General features: G+C 59.1%; 1 protein-coding gene across 2 annotated transcripts in view; it reads right to left on the bottom strand.

Annotated features, from left to right (window-relative positions):
- Positions 1–2,102: 2,102 nt before the first annotated feature.
- XPO4 (exportin 4) overlaps positions 2,103–18,160 on the bottom strand; it is a 66,904-nt gene continuing 50,846 nt past the window's right edge. For both annotated transcript variants that reach the window (XM_076053240.1, XM_076053241.1), the window contains 13 exons: positions 16,724–16,866; positions 16,363–16,523; positions 15,136–15,313; positions 12,877–13,036; positions 9,284–9,453; positions 8,664–8,838; positions 7,215–7,688; positions 6,598–6,778; positions 5,651–5,769; positions 5,028–5,158; positions 4,014–4,131; positions 3,468–3,560; positions 2,103–2,329 (listed from right to left, as the gene is read on the bottom strand). In XM_076053240.1, coding sequence (XP_075909355.1) covers positions 2,132–2,329; positions 3,468–3,560; positions 4,014–4,131; positions 5,028–5,158; positions 5,651–5,769; positions 6,598–6,778; positions 7,215–7,688; positions 8,664–8,838; positions 9,284–9,453; positions 12,877–13,036; positions 15,136–15,313; positions 16,363–16,523; positions 16,724–16,866 — 2,301 coding nt within the window. In that variant the 3' untranslated portion in view covers positions 2,103–2,131. The remainder of the gene's footprint in view (positions 2,330–3,467; positions 3,561–4,013; positions 4,132–5,027; positions 5,159–5,650; positions 5,770–6,597; positions 6,779–7,214; positions 7,689–8,663; positions 8,839–9,283; positions 9,454–12,876; positions 13,037–15,135; positions 15,314–16,362; positions 16,524–16,723; positions 16,867–18,160) is intronic.

Raw genomic sequence — 18,160 nt, 5'->3', positions numbered from 1 at the left:
AGTAAGGTGGATACCCACCACACCCGGCTGCCTTTGTCTCCCTAGTGCCGATGTTTACTACACACCGCACCAGATACTCACTTGAGGCTGAGCCGACCTTAGGGAAGCCTAAGACCGGTTCAGATAATCGGTGTCGAACTCCGGCCATTGGGTTCGCAGCGCAGCGCGCTAACCGCTACACTACCGCTCCCCACACGCTGCCGCATACACGCACACTGCCACACACACGCGGTGCCACGCACACACACACACACGCGCGCTGCCGCACACGCACACCGCCACACACATGCACGTTGTCACACACGCACGCTGCCGCACGCACGCACACCCCGCGGACACGAATTTGCCGAGTCGGCACGCGCGTCACCCGCGGTTCCGTACGCAAGATGGCAACAAGCACAAGAAACGACGACACACAGCGGTGTCGCGGACAAAAACAAAACCCCACAAAGCCACACTCACGTAACGATCGTTACGATCTCAGCCCACACGGCCAAACTCCCTCCAGTTCGTAGAAAAGTTTAAAAAGACTGTCGCACTCACTCGCTCGCTCAATCAGCCATACCTCACTTGCTTCCAGGAATCGCGCGCACACACACACACACACACTCGTTCGCACACACACACATGCTCACACTGCACCAGCTACTCATTGTGAGGCCGAGTCGACCTAGGGGTAAGCCCAGGACCGGTTCGGATAATCGTCACCGGTGTTGGCGGCCATGAGCGGGAATCGAACTTGGGTCGCGGGGTTAGTAGGGCAGTGCACCGTCCGTTACGCTCCCGCTCCCGCTCCCCACACACACACACAGTCACACAAAGATACCCCCGTATAGCCTCAAGAGACTGTTAGGGGCAAGTATACTGCTCGTGAGTAGCACCTACGAAGGACGGCACGGCTCACCCTTAAGGGGGCGGGCTGGTGGCCAACACCATGCCCGGCCGCCTTTGTCTCCCCAGTGACGATGTTTAGCCACCACACACCAGGTAGGGGCAAGTGCTGTTAGTAGCGAGTCGCAGCGCCTACGAAGGCCGGGCACTGTGGCACACGCAGAGGGGACGGGGGTTGGCCAACGCCACTGCCCGGCCCGCCTTTGACTCCTCCCCTCCAGCGCTCAAGTTTTATCACACTGCGCTCGATGCTCATTTAAGGCTGAGTCGACCCGAGGGGTGAGAAGCGGAGAGCTCGGATAGCCATCAGAGACGTCGGTGGCCCGCGAGCGGGGATCGAACCTCGGGGTCGGCGGCGGATTCAAAGCGCAGCGCGCCAACCGCTGCTCCCCGCCGTAATACAAACACTCAATCACACTCACCTCACTCATCTCCGCCTCGAGGAATCGCACGCACGCGCGCGGGTTTAAGTGTTACAAACGCGCGCACAAAGGTACACACGATCGTGTTTCCTACGATCGATCGACAGACAACAGAGTGGGGGATCCTTCTGAAGGCAGCTACAGTGGTGGGGGAGGGGGCAGGCGGGAGGGGGTGGGGGTGTCATGGCGTTAATTTAGCAATTAAAGAGTCACCCTTCGCAGCTCTCCCACGCGCGTTCCCGTTGTGCCGCGCGTTGTTGTTGTTGTTGTTCGGCGTCGATGTCTGACGTTCCGGGCCTGGGGTCGTAGGCCCAACGGACACGCACGAAGCGCACAAAACCACGACGGCTTCCGGGAGATGCTCGATTTGTAAAAAGGCTCCCGGCACGCGTGGGCACGAAACGTCGGACATAGCGGCCGCCCGCCCGCCTCCCCCCCCTCCCTCCCTCTCCCCCCCCAAAACCAAGCTGCCCCCATCGACGCGGAGTTGAAACGTCGGGACGCGGCACTCGCAACCAAGAAACGTCGGACACGGGCGGGGCCGCGCGAACACGGAAGCGCAGCGCGCGGGAGAGACGCCCGCCGGCCCGCCCGGTCATCGCAGCCGCCGGCAGCGTCACGGTGGCCTCCGGCGGTAGCAGCGGCGGCGCCAACTTCGTATGGAGGAGAGAAAAAAAAAAAAAATTTAAACAAAAAAAAAATCCTTCGTGCCACCCCTAGCCGAGTCCTGCAAGCCGGGCCGTGCGAGCGAGTGAACCCCGGCGCACGTGAACCGCGCCCGCCCGCCCGCCCGCCCGCCCGCCCGCCTGCCGCCGTGTTCACTTGACGCAGAGGAAGCCGCGGACGTTGGAGAGGAACTCCTCGAGGTTCTTGAGGAACTGCGTCTTGTGCTTGCGCTCCAGCGACAGCGCCAGCTGGCCCGGCGTCAGCTTGTTGAAGGCGTCGGCGAGCCTCTGGTAGGCCAAGGGGTCAGTCTGACGTGACAGCAGCACCTCCACCAGCTCCGAGTACTCGGCCTGGCGTGTGGTGGGGTGGGGTGGGGGGGGGGGGTGGGGGTGGGGCAGCAGGGGGGGGGGGGCGGGGGGGGGAGGTTAGCGCACCGCGGTACAAACCTGGTGAGCCGAGTCCGATTCCCACTCGCGGCCACCGTCAGTGACGGATGTCTGAAATCTGAACCTGTCCTGGGCCTTCCCCCCCCCCCCCCGACCAAGGTCGACTCATCCTTAAACGTGCATCTGGTGCGGTGTGCGTGTACACATCGTACACGTGTGTGTACGATGTGTACACACACGTGTACGCTGAACTTCTATCGCACTGCATGTAGGCAACCGTGCTGCTAATCGGAAGTGCGGGGGGGGGGAAGGACACCAAACTAAATAGAACAACAACAAGCGGTTCTAAAGAAGTGGGTTTTCAATCGAGCCAATCGCCGCTCGAGTTAAGTTCCCGCTCACGGCCGACGTCAGTGGACTGTTACCACAACCGATCCTGGGGCCTCTCTGGGTGCGGTTTGTGTAAACATAAAAAGTGGGGAGACAAAGGCGGCCCCAGGCGTGGTGATGCTGGCCACCCACCCCCTTGCGTGCCGTGCCGGCATTCACGGAGGTGCTACTCGCGAACAGCACTTGCCCCTACAGTCTGCTAACAGCTGTACAGGGATAACTGCGTATTCGCGGCCTTCGTAGGCGTAAAAGCACTTGCCCCAACAGTCTGCTCAAGGCTATGCGGGGGATCTTTGTCTTTGTATTCGTGCACTGTGCGTATCATGCCGGCCTTCGTAGGTGTAAAAGCACTTGCACCCAACAGTCGGCTAAAGGCTATGTGGGGATCTTTGTCTTTGTATTCGTGCACTGTGCGTATCATGCCGGCCTTTGTAGGCGTAAAAGCACTTGCACCCAACAGTCGGCTAAAGGCTGTGCGGGGGATCTTTGTCTTTGTATTCGTGCACTTCGCACCGTTCCGGCCTTCATAGCTGCTACTCGCGATAACAGCGCTTGCCCCAACAGTCCGATATAGTCTGTATGGGAGAGCTTTGTCGTTGTGTTCAAGCAGCCTGCTGCTCGCGAAGAGCCCTTGCCCCAACAGTCTGCTCAAGGCAGTGCGGGGGACACCTTTGTCTTTGTGTACTGGGCGGGGTGGGGGGCGTGACGCCACCTGGTGGAGGCAGATGAGGCAGTAGAGGGCCTCTCCGGCCGACGTGATGAGGTCCGTGTCGAACTTCTTCAGGAGCACCACGTCCACCACCACCTGCGCGTCGTCGCGACAACGGTTAGGACGACGACGGGCACACGACGGGCAAGGCAACGCAGGAGAGACGGCAACAATAAACGAAGGCAAATAACCGACGATAACGGACGATAACAAACCGCGACAATGGTAAACACAATGCAGCCCTGTGGGGGTCAGCGGTGGGTGGGTGTGGGTGGGGATGTTTTGCTGGGTAGGTGGGGGTGTGGGAAGGTGGCGGTGGTGGGTGGGGGTGGTGGAGGCGTTCACAGATGCTGCTGCTCGCTAACAGCACTTGCCCCAACAGTCTAAGGCTATACACGGGGGATCTTTGTCTGTCTTTGGGGGCGGGTGTGGTGTGGGGTGGAGGGGGCACGGAGCTCCCCTCCCCACCCTTGTCGAGGGGTCGGGTGAGCGTGGTGAGCGTGGTGAGCGTGGTGAGCGTGGTGAGCGTGGTGCTGTGTGGTGCGGCACCTTGAGGAAGTGTCGCGTGGCGAGGTGGAGCGGCGTGTCGCTCTGCTGGGACTTGACGCACTGCTCCACGAGGGGCGACAGCGCCTCCAGACACAGCTGGGCCACGTCGCTGCTGAAGCTGAGCCACGAGCGACGGTCAAGGGGCCAAAGCCACCGGGGCGACGAGGAGACCGGAACCTTCACCACGGGGTGGGGGGGATGGTGCCACGCGGTACCCCCCCCCTCCCGCTTTCCCCCCCCACCCAACAACTCTCTCCGCCGCCACTTACCGGAGGCCACAATAGCCTCTGCGGAGGAGGGGCTCTCTCCAGAGCTACCCCCCCTCTCTCGAGGGGGGCACCTTCCGCCGGCAGTCGGCGAGGCCAAGAAATCGCAGGGGGCCGCGCCTTTACCGTTACCAACGCCGCAGTGCCGGCCTACGCGTCGCCGCGGAGGGCTCGGTGCGAGCGAATGAGCGGGCCGGCGGGCGGGCGAGTGAATGAGCGAACGGGTGTTGGGCTGCTGAGTGTGTGTTCGGGCAAGCGTGTTATGTTATCGAATGAGCGAGCGAGTGGACGGGTGAGTGAGCGAGCGAGGCAGCGAGTGTGCGGGTGAGTGAGCAAGTGAGCGAGTGGGTGTGTGTATGCGAGCGAGCGGGTGGGTGGGTAAGTGTGTGCATGTGCGTGTGTGTGTGTGGGGAGCGGTGGTGCAGCGGTGAGCGCGCTGCACTACGAACCTGGCGACCCGGGTTTGATTCCCGCTCACGGCCAACACCAGTGGCGATTATCTTAACCGGTCCTAAGCCTCCCCTAGGTCGACTCAGCCTCAAACGAGTACCTGGTGCGGTGTGTAAACATCGCCACTGGGGAGACAAAGGCGGTCGGGCGTGGTGCTGGCCGCTCAACCCCTCGTGTGCCGTGCCGGCCTTCATAGGTGCCGCTCGCTAACAGCACTTGCCCCGACAGTCTGTTAAGGCTATATGGGGGATCTTTGTTATCTTTGTGTATGTGTGAGCGAGCGAGCGAGCGAGGATACGCGGTGATGCCGAGCTCCAGGGAGAGCATGAAGCTCTTGAAGAGCTCCTCGGGGAGAGCGGCGATCTTCTCGGGGAAGAGCTCGCAGATGAAGGTGATCAGCTTGAAGTAGTGGTTGCACAGTGATGGGAACTGTGGTGGCACGGCAGGAGGAGGAACAACAACCGCGCGCGTCACAACGCAGCCGCAAGCGCGTCACAATGCAGCGGCAGGTGCTCACCTAAATACGTAACAAAGACAAAGATCCCCCGTATATCCTTAACAGACATGTGAGGCAAGTGCTGTTAGGGAGCACCTATGAAGGCCGGCACGGCACACGAGGGGGTGGGGTGGCCAGCACCACGCCAGGCCGCCTTTGTCTCCCCAGTCGCGATGTTTACTACACACCGCACCAGGCCGAGTCCACTTAGGGGAGGCCCAGGACCGGTTCAGATAATCGTCACTGCTTTTGGCCGTGAGCGGGAATCGAACCCGGGTCGCTGGGTTCGTAGCGCAGCGCGCTGACCGCTACACCACCGCTCCCCCCTACACACACTCACACAGACACACGTTCTCCCACACACACAGACACGCTCCGGTACCTCGAGCGACCCGTCCGTGCGTGCGTGCGTGCGTGTCCCTGACCTTGAGAAGGTCGTGGCTCATGAGGGGCAGCACGATGTCGAGGCCGTAGAGCACCACGTCAGACGCCGACACCTGCGTGCCCTCGCCCCGCACCTGCACCTCCGCGTGGAAGCCCTCGTCTGTCGCGAGAGATAGAGGCGCAGCCCTGCAATTGCCCGCTGGGTGGGGGGGGCGGTGGGCGCTCCGCCAAGAAGGAGCTGCTTTGCTTTTTTATTCAGCCGGCCACCTGGTGCAGCATGGGGAGACAAAGGCGGCCGGGCGTGGTGCTGGCCACCCCCTGGTGTGCCGTCCCAGCCTTCGTAGGTGCTACTCATTAACAGCACTTGCCCCGTCAGCTTTGCGGAGGCTACACGGGGGACTTTTACCTGTGCCAGAGTGGCGAGATGTTGACTCCCTCGCCTGGTATGCAGCAGGAGGTTGTGGGTTCGATCCTGACCCTGACACCTGCTGCTGTATATTTGGAGTCTGCGTGTCTCACATCATCATCACGGTGGCTAGGAGATGCTAACTACCTCGCCTGGTGTACAGGAGGTCGTGGGTTCGATCCCGACCCTGTCGCCTGCCGCTGTGTATTTGGAGTTTGCGTGTGTCTCTCTGTGGTCGCGTGGATTTTTATCCGGGTGCTCCGGTTTTTCCCCTCCACATTTAGAATCAACTTTAACGGATTTTAGAGTCTTAGCCGCTGAAAATGTCCGCACGATGATGAGCCGCATACGTTGAGGCTATCGTTTAGCGATAGCCAGGGTCGCTTCGGTAAAAGAGCTACACAGTCGCTCAGTGTGGGCCCTTACGTGGCAAAACAAAAAAAAAATAGTTCAGTCTAGTAAAAGTGAGCGAGTCGGCAAGAGGGAGCGTGAACGCAGCAGCGCTTGCCCCGACGGCCCTGCGACAACGACACGTGGCACACCGGAGGCGGAGGGGCACCTATGCCCCGTGCTGCCGCTCACCCGCGTCGCTGAAGTCGATGAACTCCTTGGACAGGAGATTGGTGAGCAGCTCCATGATGAGCAGCAGGTCCTGGTACTGCTCCTCCTCGGCGCACACCTCCGCCCGCGTCCAGCCCAGCGCGTGCTTCGAGTAAGCGCGCAGGAGCTCCAGGCAAGTCTCGTACAGCTTCAGAGCCTTGGACTGCAAAGACAAAGGTTCCACACCCCCCCCCCGCCCCGTATAGCCTCAACAGACCGTTGGGGACAAGGAGTTCGATTCCCGCTCACGGCCAAAAGCAGCGACGATTATCTGAACCGGTCCTGGGCCTCCCCCTAGGTGGACTTGGCCCGGTGCGGTGTGTAGTAAACATCGCCACTGGGGAGACAAAGGCGGCCGGGCGCGGTGCCTGGCCACCCACCCCCCTCGTGTGCCGTGCCGGCCTTCGTAGGTGCTACACGCTAACAGCACTTGCCCCACATGTCTGTTAAAGCTACACGGGGGATCTTCGTCTCTGTCGGCGAGCGGCAGCAGCATCGCCGCAGGCCGGAACGGGCGCGCGACGGGCGGGCCGGGTAGCCAGCGCCACGCCCGGCACGCGGGAGTCTCGCTTGTCAAGCAGCAAGCGGCGCCCCCTCACCTCGGACAGGTAGCAGATCTGGCGGTGCGCCACCTCGACGAAGAGCTCCAGGACGAGGTTGGCGACGTCGGGCGCCGTGGTGGCGCAGGCCGTGACCAGGCCGGCGCCGCGCTGCAGGAAGGGCAGCGTGAAGCCGAAGAGGCGCGGCGCGTTGTCGGCGCGAGCCGCCTCCGCCATGCCGCACAGGCCCTCGAGGACGGCGCAGAGCTCGCGCTGCGCCGCCAGCGCCGCCAGCGCCGCCGCGTCTCCATCGGCGCCGCCCCGGGACGCCGCGCCGGAGACGGCGGGGGCGTCGCCGCCGCCGCCGCCGCCGCCGCCGCCGCCGTCTCCGGAGCCGTCGGCCGCCGCGCGGGCAGAGCCGCCGATGCCGCCGGCGCTCGTGGCGGCGGCTGCGGCGGCGGTTGCGGTGGCGAGCCGGCGCGGGTCGAGGTGAGCCAGGGCGCTGGCAAAGCGGTTCTCCAGCGGGTGCAGGATCTGGTGGCGGGGGGAGACGGAACGCGGAGTTCCATCGTGGATTACGGCATCCAGGGTGATGATGGTGGTGGTGATGGTGGTGGTGATGATGATGGTGATGATGATGATGGCGGTGATGATGGTGGAGGTGATGATGGTGGTGGTGGTTATGATGGCGGTGATGATGGTGGTGGTGGTGATGGTGGTTATGATGGTGCAGAGCGATGAGAAGCTGGAGTCGGTGGCTGTGCAGGGTTTGGGAGTGCAGCACAGTGCTGTACACCCGGCACCACATATATATGTAGAACTTTGTTTACATCGTGCGTAGTCAACCGTGCGTGCCAATCACACAGTGCATGCAGCACATCTCAAAGCACACATCCCCCCAAATCCACTCCTACGCACCTCACCGTTCGCCGCCAACCCACCCACTGCTCACCCAGGCACCGCAGACTTCTCCGCACACACCGCACCGCACACACCACACACACCGCACCGCACACACCACACACACTCGCACTGCACACACCACACACTCACCCACACACACCACACACTCACCCACACACACCACACTCACCCACACCACACCGCACACTCACCCACACCACACCACACACTCACCCACACACACCACACCGCACACTCACCCACACCACACCACACACTCACCCACACACACCACACATTCACTCACACACCGCACCGCACACACACACACTCGCACACACACACCACACATTCACTCACACACCGCACCGCACACACACACACTCACCCACACACACCACACCACACCACACATTCACTCACTCACACACCGCACACACCACACCACAAACCTCACCGGACACACAACACCGCATGTGTCACTCCGCACGCACCTCACCGCTCGCAACTCACCGCTCGCAACTCACCGCTCGCAACTCACCGCTCGCAACTCACCGCTCGCAACTCACCGCTCGCAACTGACCGCTGGCCCATGGCAAAGCTCACCTCGGCCCAGTAGCGGCTGGAGCTGTCGTCGTCCAGGCTGGCGGAGCCGGCGAGCACGAGGGCCCGCACCAGCTTGCGCTGCACGGGCCCCGGCAGCGTGGCCAGCGGCGGAGCCTGCGCTGCGTAGCGCTTGGCCAGCCCCCACAGCGTCTCGCACTTCATCACCATGTTCGCCCTGAGCGACACGTCGTCAACAACAAACAACAACAACAAACAGCAGCAACAACAACTACAGCAGCGGGCGCTTGCCGCCAAGTGGCGGTGACCTCTCACCGCAATCCTCCTGCGCCAGGCCGGGTGCGACTTCGAGGCCGCGTGAAAGTGTCGAAGGCTCGCTGCTGGCAGGGGGTCACGGGAGAGACCCGCGGTGTCACGAGTTCACCGACTGAGATGACTGGCTGATGCACCACCTGTGCCCCCCTACTACCCGCCCAGCGCGTCCTGCTCCCTGTTGCGAGCGTCGCTCTTCTGTCCACGGGCATGCACGTACATACGCACGCACGCACGCGAGCGCATACACACGCAGGTATGCTGAACTTCTCCCGTACCGTACGTAGCCAACTGTGCTAATCGGCGGTGCGGAAGCACGCACGGACGCACGCACGCACGGACGGACGCACCTGTCCTTGCGCTCCACCATGGTGATGAGCAGCTGCACCGAGTCGCTGGCCAGCTCCAGCTCGGAGCTCCACACCGACAGGTTGCTCGCCACCTTCTCCAGGAGATATCCCACGATCCACTGCGCGCCCTCCGTGTCCTGCCCGAAGGCGGCCGTAAACGGAAGGCTCAGCTGCGCACACGGGGGAGGGGGGCGGACACACACACACACACTCAACCACTCACCTGTGCACACACACACACTCAACCACTCACCTGTGCACACACACACACACACTCAACCACTCACCTGTGCACACACACACTCAACCACTCACCTGCGCACACACACACACTCAACCACTCACCTGCGCACACACACACACACACTCAACCACTCACCTGCGCACACACACACTCAACCACTCACCTGCGCACACACACACACTCAACCACTCACCTGTGCACACACACACACTCAACCACTCACCTGCGCGCACACACACACACTCAAGCACACACACACACACACGTGTGTGCACACAAAGCCAAAGATCCCATGCCCCCCCCTTCTGTAGCCTTAACATGCTGTTCGGCAAGTCCTGTTAGCGAGCACCTGTGAAAAGGCAGGAACAGTAACGCATGGGGGTGGGTGGCCAGCAACACGCCCTGCCGCCTTTGTCTCCCCAGTGGCGATGTTTACACACAGCACCAGGTACTTATTTGAGGCTGAGTCGATCTAGGGGAGACCCAGGATCAGTTCAGATAATCATCACTGGTGTCGAGCATGAGTGGGAATAGATCCCGGGTCGCCGAATTTGTAGCGCAGTGCGCTGACCGCTGCACTACATTTGCCATTCGCTTATGGCGAGCGGCATCTGTAACCCCACTCACCTGTAACCTGGCAATCACTCACCTGTATTGTAACTCACCCACTCACTCACCTGTGTGCTAACTCACTCACTCACCTGTATTGTAACTCACCCACTCACTCACCTGTGTGCTAACTCACCCACTCACTCACCTGTGTGCTAACTCACCACTCACTCACTCACCTGTGTGCTAACTCACCCACTCACTCACTCACCTGTGTGCTAACTCACCCACTCACTCACTCACCTGTGTGCTAACTCACCACTCACTCACCTGTATTGTAACTCACCCACTCACTCACCTGTGTGCTAACTCACCCACTCACTCACTCACCTGTGTGCTAACTCACCACTCACTCACTCACTCACCTGTGTGCTAACTCACCCACTCACTCACTCACTCACCTGTGTGCTAACTCACCACTCACTCACCTGTGTGTTAACTCACCCACTCACTCACCTGTGTGTTAACTCACCTACTCACCTGTGTGTTAACTCACCTACTCACCTGTGTGTTAACTCACCTACTCACCTGTGTGTTAACTCACCTACTCACCTGTGTGTTAACTCACCTACTCGCTCACCTGTGTGTTAACTCACCTACTCGCTCACCTGTGTGTTAACTCACCTACTCGCTCACCTGTGTGCTAACTCACTCACTCACCTGTATTGTAACTCACCCACTCACTCACCTGTGTGCTAACTCACCCACTCACTCACTCACTCACCTGTGTGCTAACTCACCACTCACTCACTCACCTGTGTGCTAACTCACCCACTCACTCACTCACCTGTGTGCTAACTCACCCACTCACTCACTCACCTGTGTGCTAACTCACCACTCACTCACCTGTATTGTAACTCACCCACTCACTCACCTGTGTGCTAACTCACCCACTCACTCACTCACCTATGTGCTAACTCACCACTCACTCACTCACCTGTGTGCTAACTCACCCACTCACTCACTCACCTGTGTGCTAACTCACTACTCACTCACCTGTGTGTTAACTCACCCACTCACTCACCTGTGTGTTAACTCACCCACTCACTCACCTGTGTGTTAACTCACCTACTCACCTGTGTGTTAACTCACCTACTCACCTGTGTGTTAACTCACCTACTTACCTGTGTGCTAACTCACCTACTCACCTGTGTGTTAACTCACCTACTCGCTCACCTGTGTGTTAACTCACCTACTCGCTCACCTCTGTGTTAACTCACCTACTCGCTCACCTCTGTGTTAACTCACCGACTCACCTGTGTGTTAACTCACCTCATCGCTCACCTGTGTGTTAACTCACCTACTCACCTGTGTGTTAACTCACTCACTCACCTGTATTGTAACTCACCCACTCACTCACCTGTGTGCTAACTCACCCACTCACTCACATGTGTTTAACTCACCCACCCACTCACCTGTGTGCTAACTCACCCACCCACTCACTCACTCACCTGTGTGCTAACTCACCACTCACTCACTCACTCACCTGTGTGTTAACTCACCCACTCACTCACTCACTCACCTGTGTGCTAACTCACTCACCCACTCACTCACCTGTGTGTTAACTCACATCATCGCTCACCTGTGTTAACTCACCTACTCACCTGTGTGTTATCTCAAGCACTCACTCACCTGTGTGTTAACTCACCTACTCACCTGTGTGTTAACTCACCCACTCACTCACCTGTGTGTTAACTCACCTACTCACCTGTGTGTTAACTCACCCACTCACTCACCTATGTGTTAACTCACTACTCACCTGTGTGTTAACTCACCCACTCACTCACCTGTGTGTTAACTCACCTACTCACCTGTGTGTTAACTCACCCACTCACTCACCTGTGTGTTAACTCACCTACTCACCTGTGTGTTAACTCACCTACTCACCTGTGTGTTAGCTCACCTACTCACCTGTGTGTTAACTTACCCACTCACTCACCTGTGTGCTAACTCACTCACCCACGCACTCACCTGTGTGTTAACTCACCTCATCGCTCACCTGTGTGTTAACTCACCCACTCACTCACTTGTGTGTTAACTCACCTACTTACCTGTGTGTTAACTCACCTACTCACCTGTGTGTTAACTCACCTACTCGCTCACCTGTGTGTTAACTCACCTACTCGCTCACCTGTGTGTTAACTCACCTACTCGCTCACCTCTGTGTTAACTCACCGACTCACCTGTGTGTTAACTCACCTCATCGCTCACCTGTGTGTTAACTCACCTACTCACCTGTGTGTTATCTCAAGCACTCACTCGCCTGTGTGTTAACTCACCTACTCACCTGTGTGTTAACTCACTCACTCACCTGTATTGTAACTCACCCACTCACTCACCTGTGTGCTAACTCACCCACTCACTCACATGTGTGTTAACTCACCCACTCACTCACCTGTGTGCTAACTCACCCACCCACTCCCTCACCTGTGTGCTAACTCACCACTCACTCACTCACCTGTGTGCTAACTCACTCACCCACTCAATCACCTGTGTGTTAACTCACATCATCGCTCACCTGTGTAAACTCACCTACTCACCTGTGTGTTATCTCACCCACTCACTCACCTGTGTGTTAACTCACCTACTCGCTCACCTGTGTGTTAACTCACTCACCTGTATTGTAACTCACCCACTCACTCACCTGTGTGCTAACTCACCCACTCACTCACATGTGTGTTAACTCACCCACTCACTCACCTGTGTGCTAACTCACTCACTCACCCACTCACTCACTCACCTGTGCGTAGTGCTTCTCATCAGGCAGCAGGTAAGCTTGGACCCAGCGCTGCAGGAACCACACCACGTCCTTCCCCATCTGAGGGCTGAGCAGCGACGTTAGCTCAGCCCTGACGGCGCGAGACTCCACCTCGGAGACCCGCAGCACGCCCGACACCAGCCTGCACACACAGGTGTACATAGACATACATAGAGATACATACACATACATACATAGAGATACACAGAGATACATAGAGATACATAAATAGAGATACATACGTAAAGATACACATACACAGAGATACATACACGTACAAAGAGATACATACATGCATACACAGAGATACATAGATATACATACCTAGAGATACATACATAGAGATACACAGAGATACACACACAGGTATCAGAAGTCAGACAGAGGAGTGTATTACCCACCGATTAAAGCCCAAAAGAGCTAATAAGCTCTTTTTCAGGTATGACTCGGCCGGCAGGCAACACCAAAGCATTCCACACAATTACACATTTACAAAACCAAACAACAAACGTAATCGTAATAATAGTAATACTCGCTGATATCGACCCCTCTGCAGCAGCCGCTGTTAAAGATGCGCTAACCGCTACGGACACTCGCAGCGCCGCCCCTTTAAACCGCGGGAGAAAAGAATCCGACGCTCTCGCTAGTCTGTGCCATGCTTGTTTGACGTTTGTCGATTTGCGTTGAAACGCTTTCTGCCAAAAGCATGACCGAGCTGGAGCGTGCGCACAGCTGGTACCGCGACGGGGCACGGCAAGGCCCGTCCGCGTCCTCCCGCCGGCCGCCGAGCTGCATTGGCTTCCCGTCGCCGAACGGATTGGTTGCAAGGGCAGCGCTCGTTACGCACAGCGGTGACATCGGGGGTGTCACTGTATGGTGGCGTGCGATGTCCCTTACATCGCGGGCAGCACCGGGTGGGTTGCTGTGCGAGGCCGGCTCTGGCGCAGCAGCACCCCGTAGGCGGGTGTAGCACCAGCCCCGGCGGGGCACGATGAGCGCTGGGATAGCCCGGGCACCGCGCCAGAGCGTCCAGTGCGGGCCGCCACAAGGGGGAGTGGGAGAGCGTCAGCCCCAGGGGCAGGGTTGCCCCGGGCAGTGGCACTCTGGTTGACCCCGTAGACACGTAATTACGTGTCTAAGGGGTCAACCTAGGTGGGGTGGGGGGGGGGGGGGCTAGGGGGTGATCACGTGTCCGGGGAGAACTCTCGAGAGGGATTGGGATGGAGCTGAAAGGCTCGAGAAGGCGGGTGGGCCAAGGGCGGAGCGGCCCCGACCCGGGAGGATATAAGGTGGGTCCCTGAGAAGGACCGGGGTCGCTGAATTCTACAAGCTGTAAGCTCCACGTCTACAAGCTGTAAGCTCCACGTCTACAAGCTGTGAGCTCCACGTCCTACAAGAGTGAAGCTCCACGTCTACAAGATGTAAGCTCCACCTCTACAAGCTGGAAGCTCCACGTCCTACGAGGCATCAACACGTGGCCGGGGACCTGAGTGAGGGTCTGACCCTTCGCAGCTGTAACTCCGATGTATAGAGTAATTAACTGGGTGGTCACCACCATAGGCTGCATCTGGTGAAGGGGCAGTTACCCCATTGTGTTAACGGGTTGATGTTACAATAAAAGTGTTGCCTCTAAAGAACAACATCTGCAACTCAGTTGGACTCACTACACACACAAAGGTGTTTGCTGCAAATGAAGCACAATACCTCGCTGATCGCGTCAAGGAGCTTAAACCATCGTCACGCCAACTACGTCCATCCTCCCAGCGGCGTTGGCTGGCCGTCGAACAAAGACCGGCGCGTTCAGACGCGCTTCTGCGGCCGTCTGGAATGCTCTTCCTTACCGATATTAGGAAGCCATTGGGAAGCTCTGCCACTTTTAAATCATCATCTAGGTTCACAAACTAATTTAATTAGGACTGGCACCTCCGATTAGCACGGTTGGCGACATATGGAGCGAAAGAAGTTCAACATATGTACATATATAGACTCAACACTGCACCATAAACTCAACACTGCCCATGGACTCAACACTGCCCATGGACTCAACACTGCCCATAGACTCAACACTGCCCATGGACTCAACACTGCCTATAAACTCAAAACTGCCCACAGACTCACTGTCCACCGACTCAACACTGCACATGCACAGAAAAACATAACGATATCTACCACCGTAGCGTTCGAGCGACATGAGGTGGGCCGGGGGGAGAGGGGGGGGGGTGGCACTTGCGTGGCCCTCACCTGATGACGTAGTCGGTGTTGTCACAGCCTGGCACGCTGCAGGCCTTGTCGCCCGGAGAGCCGAGTACCCTGAGCGTGGCGTTCATGTCCACCTCCTCGGACTGGCGGATGGACAACTCCATGATCTCGGCAGGCACCAGCGGAGTCTCGCCCTGAGTGTCGTCGGCGAGCACGTAGCCTGCGGGCGACGACGGCGACACGCGCAGAGGTACGCAGACACAGAGATCCCCCTCCTCCCACCACCCCACCCCCCGGCTCAGCTCAGTTTATTTTCAAGTACCCCGTGGGCCAAGAAGCTCTTAAATCGGATCTCGTCAACAAACACCAACACCGCCGCTTCTCCGACAAACGCAACAAGTCGCAGTGAAATAAATCAACGGTAAAACAACGACAGATCAGAGAGAAGAGAAATGAAAGAAAATCATGACGGCAATGTAAAAATGATCTTTTGTAAAAGGAAAAATTAAGCGAAATATTCGAGATCACTATCAAATACCACGTACAGCGAAGCGCCGTTGGTGGGCAGCGCGCCCCCTACGGAGGACGCATCGGAGCAGCTCCCAATGCCGACACTTCCGAAAGCAGTGATGCACACGGCGAAGCACGCCCCCCTCATCAGCGACCCACTGCCAGACGCCCGATCTCTCTCACTCCTCTCACTCTCTCTCTCTCGCTCTCTTTCGTTCTCTCGTGCACCCTCTGGCTCTCGCTCCATCGCTCTCCATTTCTCTCTCTCGCCCTCTCTCTTTTCGCGAGCGCTCGCGCGATACCCGATGGGTGACTGTGGCGGTGGCGGTGGCTGTGGCGGTGGCAGTGGCTGTGCCGGCGGAGGTGGCGGCGAAGGTGGCGGTGGCTGTAGGTATGGGTGTGGAAACTCTGGCGGTCGCTGTTTGAGTAGCTGTGGCGGTTGCGGTGGCGGTGACTGTCAGTGTGGTAACTGGTGGTGGCTGTGGCGGTGACTGTGGCGGTGGCCGTGACTGTGGCGGTGGCCGTGACTGTGGCGGTGGCCGTGACTGTGGCCGTGACTGTGGCGGTGGCCGTGACTGTGGCGGTGGCCGTGACTGTGGCTTTGGCGGTGACTGTGGCGGTGGCTTTGACTGTGACGGTGGCCGTGACTGTGGCAGTGGCTTTGACTGTGGCTGTGACTGTGGCTTTGACTGTGGCGGTGGCCGTGACTGTGGCGGTGGGTGTGGCGGCCCCCCCTCGCGGTGGTGTTGGCGCCCGTACCGGCGACGAGGATGAGCCAGTGGATGTCCTCGTAGAGGTCGTCCAGCGGCACGGCGGGCGCCTCGTGCGACACGAGGCCCGGCCCGGCCTGCGAGCCCAGCAGGGCCTGGTGGTGGCGCTGCAGCTCCCCGTGCAGCCGCGACACGCGCTCCTCCAGCAGCCTGCGGGGGCAGGGGCGGCAGGGGGGGGGGGGGGGGCGGCAGGGGTGGGGGGCAGGGGAGGTGCAGGTCAGGGGGATGATCACAGATGGGGAGGGGCATCAACTCAGCACGTGTGTGTGCGAGCGAGTGTCTGTGCGGTGAGCGTGTGCGAGTGAGTGAGCGCGTGTGTGCTCCCCTCGGCCCCCCCCCGGTCCACTCGCCGGGTGAGCAGCGGGACGCAGTGCTCGGCCGCCGTGCGGCCCAGCATCCCCACGCTGGCCAGCTGGTCGGCGAAGAGGTCGCGGTCGTCTTCCTGCACCTCGTTGACCTCCTCCTCGTCGGGGCCGCTCACCCCGTTGCTCGTCTGTAGCGGGAAGGCAGACGACGGCAAAACTCGCACGCGGGGCAGGTGAGGCGGTCACCCTGGCTTGCTGGATGGCGACTCTGGATCCCTGGATGGTGACTCTGGATCCCTGGATGGTCACCCTGGTTTGCTGGATGGTGACTCTGGATCCCTGGATGGTGACTCTGGCTTGCTGGATGGTCACCCTGGCTTGCTGGATGGTCACCCTGGCTTGCTGGATGGTGACTCTGGATTCCTGGATGGTGACTCTGGATCCCTGGATGGTGACTCTGGCTTGCTGGATGGTGACACTGGATTCCTGGATGGTGACTCTGGATCCCTGGATGGTGACTCTGGCTTGCTGGATGGTGACTGGCTTGCTGGATGGTGACTCTGGATTCCTGGATGGTGACTCTGGCTTGCTGGATGGTGACTGGCTTGCTGGATGGTGACTCTGGATTCCTGGATGGTCACCCTGGCTTGCTGGATGGTCACCCTGGCTTGCTGGATGGTGACTCTGGATTCCTGGATGGTGACTCTGGATCCCTGGATGGTGACTCTGGCTTGCTGGATGGTGACTGGCTTGCTGGATGGTGACTCTGGATTCCTGGATGGTGACTCTGGCTTGCTGGATGGTGACTCTGGATCCCTGGATGGTCACCCTGGCTTGCTGGATGGTGACTCTGGATCCCTGGATGGTCACCCTGGCTTGCTGGATGGTGACTCTGGATCCCTGGATGGTGACTGGCTTGCTGGATGGTGACTCTGGCTTGCTGGATGGTGACTCTGGATCCCTGGATGGTCACCCTGGCTTGCTGGATGGTGACTCTGGATCCCTGGATGGTCACCCTGGCTTGCTGGATGGTGACTCTGGATCCCTGGATGGTGACTGGCTTGCTGGATGGTGACTCTGGATTCCTGGATGGTGACAGGCTTGCTGGATGGTGACTCTGGCTTGCTGGATGGTGACTCTGGCTTGCTGGATGGCGACTCTGGATTCCTGGATGGCGACTCTGGATCCCTGGATGGTGACTCTGGATCCCTGGATGGTGACTCTGGCTTGCTGGACGGTGACTCTGGCTTGCTGGATGGTGACTGGCTTGCTGGATGGTGACTCTGGAGTCTTGGGTTGATCTTACACACGTGTATTTTTTGGTATTTGTTGTTATAGCGACGAGTCGAGGAATATCTCGGCCCGTGCTCTCTGGTTGCCCTCGGTAGACCGAGGTGACTCCGAGCCATCGCCCAACCCTGGTCCAGCCTGGCCCATCAACGCAGTACCCAACAACACCAACAATGACTCTATGGGCAATGT

The sequence above is a fragment of the Petromyzon marinus genome, chromosome 60, assembly GCF_048934315.1.
Source record: "Petromyzon marinus isolate PM22_M1 ecotype Great Lakes invasive population chromosome 60, UKy_Petmar_22M1.pri1.0, whole genome shotgun sequence".
In the NCBI taxonomy this organism is placed as follows: Eukaryota; Metazoa; Chordata; class Hyperoartia; order Petromyzontiformes; family Petromyzontidae; genus Petromyzon; species Petromyzon marinus.
This window is presented reverse-complemented; position numbering and strand designations above follow the sequence as displayed.